This window comes from Corythoichthys intestinalis, chromosome 9 (assembly GCF_030265065.1).
Source record: "Corythoichthys intestinalis isolate RoL2023-P3 chromosome 9, ASM3026506v1, whole genome shotgun sequence".
NCBI classification, from domain to species: Eukaryota; Metazoa; Chordata; class Actinopteri; order Syngnathiformes; family Syngnathidae; genus Corythoichthys; species Corythoichthys intestinalis.
The window spans coordinates 44,296,874-44,309,832 of NC_080403.1; the positions used below are offsets into that span (position 1 = coordinate 44,296,874).

Genomic DNA, 12,959 nt, shown 5'->3' on the forward strand with positions numbered 1-12,959 from the left:
AACGAAAAATATAATAATTATCTTGAATCCTCGAAGAAGTCACTCCTCAGACAATCCTTCCTGTTTGTATGCGGTACAGCTTTCGTACTTTTTCAAACTACATACAGTAAAACTGGCTTTGGATCGCTGCATGTGTCGCTGCGACCAACTGTGAAAAACTGAAGCGGATTGTGGGATGGCCCCCTACTTGAAGGCGTGGTGCAGTGAAGGTGGAATCTGACCCGTCAATGTCATTAGGAAGTCTATTGTTCCAGTTAAGTTTAAGTACCGTAATTTCCCAAATATAACGCACACTTTTTTTCCCCAAAATCAGCTTGTAAAATCATGGGTGGGCATTATACACGGGCACATGGATGGAGACAGAAATATATACAGTGCCTTGCAAAAGTATTCGGCCCCCTTGAACCTTGCAACCTTTCGCCACATTTCAGGCTTCAAACATAAAGATATAAAATTTTAATTTTTTGTCAAGAATCAACAACAAGTGGGACACAATCGTGAAGTGGAACAAAATTTATTGGATAATTTAAACTTTTTTAACAAATAAAAAACTGAAAAGTGGGGCGTGCAATATTATTCGGCCCCCTTGCGTTAATACTTTGTAGCGCCACCTTTTGCTCCAATTACAGCTGCAAGTCGCTTGGGGTTTCTATCAGTTTTGCACATCGAGAGACTGACATTCTTGCCCATTCTTCCTTGCAAAACAGCTCGAGCTCAGTGAGGTTGGATGGAGAGTGTTTGTGAACAGCAGTCTTCAGCTCTTTCCACAGATTCTCCATTGGATTCAGGTCTGGACTTTGACTTGGCCATTCTAACACCTGGATACGTTTATTTTTGAACCATTCCATTGTAGATTTGGCTTTATGTTTTGGATCATTGTCCTGTTGGAAGATAAATATCCGTCCCAGTCTCAGGTCTTGTGCAGATACCAACAGGTTTTCTTCCAGAATGTTCCTGTATTTGGCTGCATCCATCTTCCCGTCAATTTTAACCATCTTCCCTGTCCTTGCTGAAGAAAAGCAGGCCCAAACCATGATGCTGCCACCACCATGTTTGACAGTGGGGATGGTGTGCTCAGGGTGATGAGCTGTGTTGCTTTTACGCCAAACATATCGTTTTGCATTGTGGCCAAAAAGTTCAATTTTGGTTTCAGCTGACCAGAGCATCTTCTTCCACATGTTTGGTGTGTCTCCCAGGTGGCTTGTGGCAAACTTTAAACGAGACTTTTTATGGATATCTTTGAGAAATGGCTTTCTTCTTGCCACTCTTCCATAAAGGCCAGATTTGTGCAGTGTACGACTGATTGTTGTCCTATGGACAGACTCTCCCACCTCAGCTGTAGATCTCTGCAGTTCATCCAGAGTGATCATGGGCCTCTTGGCTGCATCTCTGATCAGTTTTCTCCTTGTTTGAGAAGAAAGTTTGGAAGGACGGCCAGGTCTTGGTAGATTTGCAGTGTTCTGATGCTCCTTCCATTTCAATATGATGGCTTGCACAGTGCTCCTTGAGATGTTTAAAGCTTGGGAAATCTTTTTGTATCCAAATCCGGCTTTAAACTTCTCCACAACAGTATCTCGGACCTGCCTGGTGTGTTCCTTGGTTTTCATAATGCTCTCTGCACTTTAAACAGAACCCTGAGACTATCACAGAGCAGGTGCATTTATACGGAGACTTGATTACACACAGGGGGATTCTATTTATCATCATCGGTCATTTAGGACAACATTGGATCATTCAGAGATCCTCACTGAACTTCTGGAGTGAGTTTGCTGCACTGAAAGTAAAGGGGCCGAATAATATTGCACGCCCCACTTTTCAGTTTTTTATTTGTTAAAAAAGTTTAAATTATCCAATAAATGTTGTTCCACTTCACGATTGTGTCCCACTTGTTGTTGATTCTTGACAAAAAAATTAAATTTCATATCTTTATGTTTGAAGCCTGAAATGTGGCGAAAGGTTGCAAGATTCAAGGGGGCCGAATACTTTTGCAAGGCACTGTATATACATATTATATATATCTAAAGACAGATTATTTTTATTGACACGATCATGTTGTGTTGAAGAAAACGTCTGTGGCGATCCGTTGCCGACCATGACGGTACATGACGTCACCATGTTGTTTCGGTAATACTTGTTTCGGTAATACCACTCTGATTGGTCGAATAATTTTGTCTGTGTTAAATTCTGCTTTTTTCACTCTTCTTAAAGCACAGAATTTAGTTTCTTGAACTCATTTGAGTCAACGTTTATTGCAACTCGGCAACTCGGACCTTAACAAACGTAACACAACACAAACACACGGTATAAATTTAATTTAAAAAACGAGGATCTATGTAAAACAAAATAACAATTGGCTAACTTACATAGAAAAAGTCAACTAGCTTAAATGCTATAAAATGATTTTTTGCATTTTTTTTTAATAACGCTCTAAACAAATGGTTCAGACATACACTCACCGGCCACTTTATTAGGTACACCATGCTAGTAACTGGTTGGACCCCCTTTTGCCTTCAGAACTGCCTCAATTCTTCGTGGCATAGATTCAACAAGGTGCTGGAAGCATTCCTCAGAGAGTTTGGTCCATATTGACATGATGGCATCACACAGTTGGTGCAGATTTGTCGGCTGCACATCCATGTTGCGGATCTCCCGTTCCACCACATCCCAAAGATGCTCTATTGGATTGAGATCTGGTGACTGTGGAAGCCATTTGAGTACAGTGAACTCATTGTCATGTTCAAGAAACCAGTCTGAGATGATTCCAGCTTTATGACATGGCGCATTATCCTGCTGAAAGTAGCCATTAGACGTTGGGTACATTGTGGTCATAAAGGGATGGACATGGTCAGCAACAATACTCAGGTTGGCTGTGGCGTTCCAACAATGCGCAATCGGTACCAAGGGGCCCAAACAGTGCCAAGAAAATATTTCCCACACCATTACACCACCACCACCAGCCTGAACAGTTGATATAAGGCAGGATGGATCCATGCTTTCATGTTGTTGACGCCAAATTCTGACCCTACCATCCGAATGTCGCAGCAGAAATCGAGACTCATCAGACCAATGTTTTTCCAATCTTTTATTGTCCAATTTCAACGAGCTTGAGCAAATTGTAGCCTCAGTTTCCTGTTCTTGGCTGAAAGGAGTGGCACCCGGCGTGGTCTTCTGCTGCTGTAGCCCATCTGCCTCAAAGTTCGACGTACTGTGCGTTCAGAGATGCTCTTCTGCCTACCTTGGTTGTAACGGGTGGTTATTTGAGTCACTATTGCCTTTCTATCAGCTCGAACCAGTCTGGCCATTCTCCTCTGACCTCTGGCATCACCTAGGCATTTCCGCCCACAGAACTCCCGCTCACTGGATATTTTTTCTTTTTCGGACCATTCTCTGTAAACCCTAAAGATGGTTGTGCGTGAAAATCCCAGTAGATCAGCAGTTTCTGAAATACTCAGACCGGCCCTTCTGGCACCAACAACCATGCCATGTTCAAAGTCACTCAAATCACCTTTCTTCCCCATACTGATGCTCGGTTTGAACTGCAGGAGATTGCCTTAAACCATGTCTACATGCCTAAATGCACTGAGTTCCCGCCATGTGATTGGCTGATTAGAAATTAAGTGTTAACGAGCAGTTGGACAGGTGTACCTAATAAAGTGGCCGGTGAATGTACTGTATATTCCCACAAAAAAAAAAAAAAAAACGCTAAATATACCTATAAACAAAATTATGAATGCATTAAAAACCATTGGCTCAAACAAAAACTTAGCTTACGTTGGTCTTAACAGGGAGCAGTTGGATTCAGCCATGTGAAAAGAGGCAGACCAGAGGGCAGTGTAGCCACCCTAATCAATAAAACTAAATGCAAACACTTTCAAAATAATCCATTACAACACCACTTTAATTAAACGAATACTCGAGGCAACAAAATTTAATTCGGATATTTTTTCTAATCGAATACTCGAGTAAATCGATTAATCGTTGCAGCACTACTACAAAGTATTTCATAATGGGTCAAAATTATGTTTCGGATAGATCATGTAACTAGCACCTTAGAGACAGCCTTTTGCTTTGCTTAGCCAAAACTACACCTGAGGAGGCAAGATAGATATTTGGAATTTCTTTAAACCTAAGCTTTCAAAAGCTTCAACAACAACTAAGTTTAGTTAGGCAAGACAGCTCACACGATTCATTATACGAAAAAATCATGATACGAAAGCCACTCAAGAACGAATTCATTTCGTATACTGAGTTCCACTGTTTGTCGTCATATCGTACAGCACTATTTTAGACCTTAGCCGCTACTTACTAGCGAGCAAGCGTGTGACGTAAAACGGGGCGGTCTTTGCATCCAGTCATGCGTCTGCTGGGCGTGCCCACCCGCGTGATCACCAACTTCGCCTCGGCGCACGACACCGACGCCAACCTCACCATTGACGTCTACCACGCTGACGAGGGCGCGGAGCACAGAGACTCCGACGACAGTATTTGGTAGGCACCCGCGAATCTCAAGTTTGAAATCGTTGCCTGATGTGTTTTATAGCCACGTCATATTACATTAGGAACTACCACGTGTGGGTGGAATCGTGGATGAAGCGTCCCGACTTGAAGGCCGGCGGCAAATTCGACGGCTGGCAAGTTCTGGACGCCACGCCTCAGGAGCTCAGTGATGGTACGCTACATCAGGGGTCTCAAACTGGTGGCCCCCCAAAGCATTTTGGGTGGCCTGTGAAAGAAAGCAAATCACCTGCATGAAATTTAATTTGGCTAAATTTTATTAAATAAAATAAAACTGATGAAGAAATTCCGTAGTTCAAAAATCGCAAAATATTTACTGTTTATTCTTTTTGTAACAAAACAAATAAAATTATTAAAATTGTAGAAGCAAAGACAATATTTACTGCTTTTTCCTTTATTTTCTTAAATTCAATCCAAAAACGAAAAAAAAGGTTTAATTTCTTCTTCCACTTTTTTTTTGTTATTAAAATTTCAAGTACAGTTTATCAAAGATAAAAATGAAATATGACTTAACATGAATAAATACATAACTATAAAATATTGATCATTCCCCTTTTTTGATTTAAAAAAAATAGAGAAATGAAAGAATATTTAACGGCTTTTAAATTAAAAAAATGTTTACTGATTCCCCCTCTTTTTTGGTTTTAATTTTTTTGATTATTTTAAGATAAATGTAAATGTAAAAATAAAAGTTTTTTTTTGTAGAAAAAAAATACATAAAAAACTAAGAATATTTACTGTTATGCAGTATTTTCTACTAATATTTCCTGTTTTCCACCTACACGTCTAAGCCATTTTGGACGTTTAGCATCGTCAGTGGGAGGCCAAAAAACATGAGTCTGACCCAAGGGCGTGGGTTTGCATCGGGACGGTAGGGACATAACACTACCAACTTTTCAGAATGCCCAAATTGTCCCCAACAACTTCTAATTAACCCTATTTGAGTTATATGAGTTCAGTTATACAGGTAATTTAGATTGTCTTCTCATATGTTGTAATGATAGAATTGACCCTACAATTATTAAGTGAATTACTTTCATTATGTTCAGATGATATTTACCCCTTTTCACTTGCTGGATGTACCCATCCATTTTTTCCCCCCCTTAAACGCATGTTTGATTGGCTGATGACCACGCACACTCACACAACCCTGACAGAAATACATATCGACAACATGCCACATACTCCGGCCCCTTTGAAGAAGAGATATATTAGAAGTTTGTTTCTGCCAGCAGCAGCAGCAACTGTAAGTAAGGTAAAAAGACGTCAATATTTTGGGGATGTGGAACACACCACTTATTTTGCTCCTGAAAGTCTGACCTGCATCAGAGTTGGCACAACATTAAACTGTGTGAACTTGCTAACCTGCAAAACTCGAGTAGGAAGCTGCTTAAAGAGAAGTGTCCTCCTGTAGATGTTTTCTACTGTTAACGTTAATTAAACTGAGAAATGTAGTGAACTCTTCTGGAAACTATAGAACCAGAAAAACGTGAGCAAGAAGAAAGGTCCCAGTCTGTGTTTCACAGGAACGTGTTGACTGTCAAAAAAGCCTATGCTACTGCTTTTCTTCTTGTAAACGGCCTTGTTTGGAAGGGAAGAAGGCTAGAGCATGTTGCGACTTGACACTTGTGAAACCAAATACCTATTTGTGCATTCATTTCACTATTTTTTTTCTGCATTATTTATTTAAAATATTTTTATTTGCTGCCTATGTATTTTTTCAGATAATCATACATGAATGATAGTTGAGATAAAAAGTTTAACTAATCATGATATACAGTTGGGAGAACAAGTATTTGATACACTGCCAATGATTGGCAGTGTATCAAATACTTGTTCTCCCCACTGTAGATTGTTTCCATTATTCCTCAACCCATTGATGCACTTTAGAGATGAAAACAAGGGACAGGAAGATGAAAGAGACAACCAAATAAAGCAATGTATTACACTTGTGGTGAAGGACAATGTAGTTACATGTATGACAAAGTATCTGAACCTTTTGGAATTTCTCACATATCTGCATAAAATCACCACACAAATGTAAAAATAGTGTCTGCTTTAACTAAAACCACCCAAACAATTACTGTATAGGTTTTCATAATTTACTGAGGATATCATCAGTGGCGCCTCCAGAAATTTTTCATAGGGGTGGCTAGATGGGGCCACTTAAAATCTTGGGGTGGCCAAAACTAAAGGCCATCATTTCAGGTTTTCATTATATTATTGCAGTAAAAAGGTCAGGGGAAAACTATCAGAAAGACTTAAGGACACGGCTACTGATATACTTTGGTGTATTGTGTAATATTTGATGTTACTAATGATTTAATGTGCATAGTCCATAACTGTCCAGTCAATATTTTGAGATCCACAACTATTCTGTTTTATTGTATTGGGTATATATTAGGCATAAGGTGTACATTTAACTAGGGCTGTCAAATGATTAAAAATTGTAGTTGAGTTAATCACAGCTTAGAAATTAATTAATCATAATTAATCGCAATTCAAACCATCTCTAAAATATGCCATATTTTTCTGTAAATTATTGTTGGAATGGAAAGATAAGACAGATATATACATTCAATATACTGTACATAAGTACTGTATTCGTTTATTATAACAATAAATCCACAAGATGGCATTAACATTATTAACATTATTTCTGTGAAAGGGATCCACAGGTAGAAAGACTTGTAATTCTTAAAGGATAAATGTGAGTTTGTATATTGTGACTAAATATTGCCATCTAGTGTATTTGTTGAACTTTCAGTAAATGATACTGTAGCGACTTAACTGTTCTGCCCAACTGCATGATGGGAAGTGGTGCAACCATGACTGTGTGTGGTGGCTGCAAATGCTCTATCTTCTCTGCGTTGGATACACTACAGGGTGTTAAGAAAAAGATCAACTCCTGTCATTCTTCCCCACGTCGCTTCCCACAATATTTATAGTTGCTGTGGGAGAGATGACAAAGGTTTTGCCAATTTAAAGCACGGCCCCAATGAATGCTTGTATCTACTCCACTCACTTGACACTGCCTCTTATCTCTGTATATAAGTAAAACGGCGCCATTGTAGGCTGTTTGCGGCAATGCGGGAATGAGTCGTACCGCGAATGCGTTAATTGCGATAAATATTTTCACGTGATTAATCAAAAAATAATAATTACGATAAGTTTGACAACCCTACATTTAACGAAACAAAATAAATGCATTCATTTGGGATGAAATGCATAACTGATGCTACAACAATTTAACGATATACTGGCAAGCGGGGTGGCCAGTGGGGTGGCCAACCAATTTATAGGGGTGGCCGTGGCCACCCCTGGCCACCCCCTGGTGGCGCCACTGGATATCATGCAAACAATGACAGAAGGGGGAAAAATAAGTACGTGAACCCACTGTCTAATGAGACTTAAAGAGCAATTGAAACTTTTTACCAAACAATTTAAGTCAGGTTTGTGCCCAGTCACTGATGAGTGGTTTAAAGCTGCCCTGCCCACTATAAAACACACACCTGGTAAGAATTGTCTTGATGAGAAGCATTGTCTGATGTTCATCATGGCTCGGACAAAAGAGTTGTCTGAAGACCTGCAATCAAGGATTGTTGATTTTTATAAAGCTGGGAAAGGATACAAAACCATCTCTAAAAGTCTGGATGTTCATCAACTGACAGTCAGAGAAGTTGTCTACAAATCGAGAGAGTTTGCCATTGTTGCTTCTCTCCCGAGGAGTGGCCGTCCACCAAAGATGACGCCAAGAGTTCAGCGCAGAATAGTCAGAGAGGTAAAAAAGAAATCTATTATTGGAAGAATGAATTCAAAAGTTTATTAGGATGTGTTATGTCCCACGGCCGGCTCGCTAAGGGCGTAACATAAAACGAGCCACACAAATTTACAAGTGGACACAAATTTATTTACACAACAATCAAACTCGCAATGAATATGTACAAATTGTGGATGAAGCGCGGCTTTCGGGTTAAGCCCAGGCCAAAACAACAAACAAAAGGAATCTATACTCAAACCCCACCCGCTAACTAAACCCTGATCATGAAAAAGAAAAAAGAAAAGACAGCCACTAAATTAGCTTCCTATGCTATACAAAACAGGAGAAAACGGGTTGAACAGAAATGGCGACTTACCCCTACTTGCTTCAGTGCTCTTATTTACAGTGATGAACAAAAACGATCCAATAACGGATAAACACAAAAGACCTCACCGAAAAAGCGGGAGTGTATCAAAGTAGCGATCAAATGCAAACGAGAGTGAATAGCGAGCAAACAGCTGGCGAGGAGGACCGCGGCAGAATGCTGTCAAATGCGACCTCTCAGAGTGTTGACAGCCGCAGGTTTAAGAAGCTTGGCGCCTTTTTTCGTGGCCAATCAGTGGCGGCGACGTCGTCGGTCCGTCCTGCGTCGTTCAGCTATCGTCACAGTGGGAGGGGAAGCAGCCAGCTGGTGGAGGAGACGATCAGCTGACTGGAAGAGTCTCAAAAAATAACAATTAAACGGGCAGGGCCGTCACAGATGTTTTGCAGGAAGACCTGAAGCCGTCTGTTAGACAGTTGAAGGTAAAAAGAGGATGGATGCTGCAACAAGAAAATGATCCAAAACACAGAAGTAAATCAACTTCAGAATGGTTTCAGAAGAACAAAATACACTTTCTCGAGTGGCCAAGTTAAAGTCCATACTTGAACCCCATTGAGATGTTGTGGCATGACCTAAAGAGAGCGATTCATGGCAGACATCTCAGGACTCTAACTGAACTACAGCAGTTTTGTAGAGAAGAATGGGCCAAGATTGGTCCTGATCGATATGCCAGACTGATCTGCAGCTACAGGAAGCGTCTGGTTGAAGTTATTGCTGCCAAAGGGGAGGCACAAAATATCAAATGTGGTGGTTCACCTACTTATTTTCCCCATTCTGTCATTGTTTGCATACTATCCTGAATAAAATATGAAAACCCATAAATGTTTGGGTGGTTTCATTTAAAGCAGACACCGTTTTTTTCATCTATGTGATTTTGACAAATATCAGATCACATTTGATGGTGATTTTATGCAGAAATGTGAGAAATTCCAAAATGGTCAGATACTTTTTTATACCACTGTAGGTTAAGTTAAATCCAGACATTTATTCTGGAAGTTTTCAAAATGTTTCTTCAGTAGTTTTTGAAAACAAAGTTTTGAATCGAACAGTTTATCACCTGAACTAATACACATTTTTTTTGCATTGATCATTTAGCCTATCGATTAGTTAGGTACATATTCGTGAGAAACATAGCCTTGACCCCCTGTTCAACCAATCTGTTTGGTCTTATTAATGTCCCGTCCCCAGCAAAAAGTGTACATGCAAGTTATCCTGTTGTATCTTCCCTACCAATGTTGAGACCAAAATAACGTCCTTGGTCTGACACCGCCTACACTAGCTCCGTTGACATCTATCGCCGTTGTCCTCTTATTCTCGCCATCAGGTTTGTACCAGTGCGGCCCTGCCTCTGTTTCGGCCGTCTTCCGGGGCGAGACGGACATGCCGTACGACGTCCCCTTCGTCTTCGCCGAGGTCAACGCGGACTGTGTGGACTGGCTGGTAGGCAACCACAGTCATATTCGTAATTGGCATTTTTGTGTAAACGCAAAAACTCCTTTTAGATCAAAGCTGACGGCACCAAGGAGGCCATGAAGTCCTACACCAAACGCGTCGGGAAGAAGATCTCCACCAAAGCTGTCGGCTCTGACGAGAGGGTCACAATCACCAACTCCTACAAGCACAAGGAGGGTAAGTAAAGCGTGGAAGCCACACCCCTTGCATGAATTCCCATCCACTTTTAAACTCATTGGCTGCCATTAATGCTCTTTAAATAAGTTTATCACTGATAGACGTTGGACGTCTACTGTTGACACTCATTGAAATTCACAGCAGAAAGATGATGGGATGCCAAATGTTTGGACGTTTGTCTTCGTCAGAGGCACTGAAAGAGTTAAACTTTTTTTTTTTTTTTTAATTTTTAATAATTGTTTTATATTCAGTTTTATTTTCTATTTTTATTATTTATTTGTATTTATTATTTTATAATTGAATTATTTATAATTAATTATTAGTATTATATTTTAAAAAGTATTATATTTTTGTACTATTTTTGTATTTTAACTTTGATATATTTACTTTAGTTTATATTTATATTTTAATTTTATGATTTTGTTTTCTGGTATTTCTTTTTTTAAATTCTCAAGATTTTTAATTATTATTGTTGGATTATTATTGCTGTGTTTGTATTTATTTATCTGGATAATTTCTTTTTCTTTTTTCATTTTCTGTTTTCGGGTTTTAAAACTTTTAATTATTTTTGTAAATATTTATTCATGTATTTCAATTTTTCTATCTTATAAAGTATTACATTAAAAATAAACTTTTCAATTTTCAAAACGTTATCATTTATATGCTTCATTTTTAAAGTAATATATTTGTATTTTTAAAGTAATTTATTTAATAATGTATTAAATGTATTATTGTAGACTATTTAAAAAAATCTAAAACTTGTGTTTTCTTCCATTCATATTTAATTTTTAATATTTTCTGTATTTTATCGTACTGTATTAAACTCTTACCATTTATATTTTTTATTTCCTGTTTTATGTGTATTTATCATGATCATTTTTTAAAATGTATTTTTAAAAAATCATTTATTGGGTTTTAAAAATATAAAATTTTTATTTATTTACTTTTCTAAATATAAATGTTTTACATTGAATATGAATAAATACATTCTAATTTTAAAGTTTTATTTTTATTTTGACATTACTCATTATAATTTTTTTTTATGATACATTTTTAACAATTATTATTATTTTTATTACTTTTTAGGCTCCGAAGAAGAACGTGCCGTGTTCAATTACGCCATCAGCGATGACAAAGAGAATGCCGTCGGCGGTTCGGCGACGGATGGAACCCCCCCGCCTCAACTCTCCTTGCAGTTCGAAGAAGTTTCACAGCCAAAATACGGGCAGGACGTGCAGCTGAAGTTGGTGTTAAGCAGCGAGAGCAAAGTGGATAGGAACCTTAGCATCCACATCACCGTGGAGGCTCTTCGCTACAATGGCACCTTTGTCGCCACCGTCCATACCCAAGTCAAAGAAGAGACGCTGAAGCCTTCCACAGGTGAAAGATTTCATCCTACGAGAATTGTAGTAGTATGTCCATCAAAATACATTTGCAGCAAATCACATCAGAAATTAAAGGTCTTGAGGCAATCTTATGAGATTAATAGATTTGTTCCCAGTTTAGATTCATATACTGACACCAGGACAAGAAACTTTTTTTGAGCTCATTTGACAAACAACCCCAAAATTTAAATGTGAGAAACCACATTGAGTCACCGCTCAAATTAAAGGTCTTGACGTAAACTTTACCAATAGGTAGGTCTATTGTCATTTTTAATTTGTAAATTCACACTAGGCCAATAAATTGTTTTTTAGTCTGATTTGACAAAAACCCAAAAATGTAATGATGACGAACCATATCGAGTCACATCTCAAATTAAAGGTCTTGACGTAAGCTATACGAATATGTAGGTCTATTGTCACTTTAATTTGTAAACTGACACTAACCCAAGAATTTTTTTTTTCAGTCTAATTTGACAAAAACCCAAGAATATAATTATGAAAAAACATATTGAGCCACATCACAAATTAAAGGTCTTGATGAAAACTTTACCAATATTTAGGCCTATTGTCAATTTGTAAATTCACACTAGGCCAAGACATTGTTTTTAGTCTAATTTGACAAAAACCCAAAAATGTAATGATGACAAACCATATTGAGTCACATCTCAAATTAAAGATCTTGGTGTAAACTTTACCAATATATAGACCTCTTGTCAATTTTAATTTGTAAATTGACACTAAGCCAAGAAATTGTTTTTTCAGTCTAATTTGTCAAAAACCCAAAAATATAATTGTGACAAACCATATCGAGTCACATCTCAAATTAAAGGTCTTGATGTAAGCCTATCATATATTGAGGTCCGCTGTTTATTTGCATTTCTGTTTTGACATTGGACAAAAGAATTTTTTTTTGTGTTTAATTTGACAAATGACTCAAAATGGAGCAAATGGAGCAAAAAATGTGACAAGCAACATCGAATAGTGTGTCAAATTTAACATCTTGGGAATTTTTTTTAATATATGTAGACCTTTTGCTAAGTGACTTCCATGTTTTGAAACCAGACCAAAAAGTGTTTTTTGAGTTGCTGTCAAATGTTGCAGAGCTTACCGTGCCTATCAACATCCCAGTGAAGTCATACTACAAGCACATGCGCCAAGCCGACAGCTTGAACGTGGCAGCCATATTGTCAGACAAACGCCATCCTGAAATACCTTACCTGGCTGAGGACAATGTGGTCCTGCAAGACCCCCCTGTCATTATCAACGTAAGCACCACAATCACTTTTTG

General features: G+C 38.3%; 1 protein-coding gene across 1 annotated transcript in view; it reads left to right on the top strand.

Moving 5' to 3' along the window:
• tgm8 (transglutaminase 8) overlaps positions 1 to 12,959 on the top strand; it is a 36,064-nt gene that overhangs the window by 13,460 nt on the left and 9,645 nt on the right. Inside the window, exons 7-12 of the mRNA XM_057844853.1 lie at positions 4,353 to 4,488; positions 4,560 to 4,669; positions 9,982 to 10,097; positions 10,160 to 10,286; positions 11,373 to 11,666; positions 12,773 to 12,936. Coding sequence (XP_057700836.1) covers positions 4,353 to 4,488; positions 4,560 to 4,669; positions 9,982 to 10,097; positions 10,160 to 10,286; positions 11,373 to 11,666; positions 12,773 to 12,936 — 947 coding nt within the window. The remainder of the gene's footprint in view (positions 1 to 4,352; positions 4,489 to 4,559; positions 4,670 to 9,981; positions 10,098 to 10,159; positions 10,287 to 11,372; positions 11,667 to 12,772; positions 12,937 to 12,959) is intronic.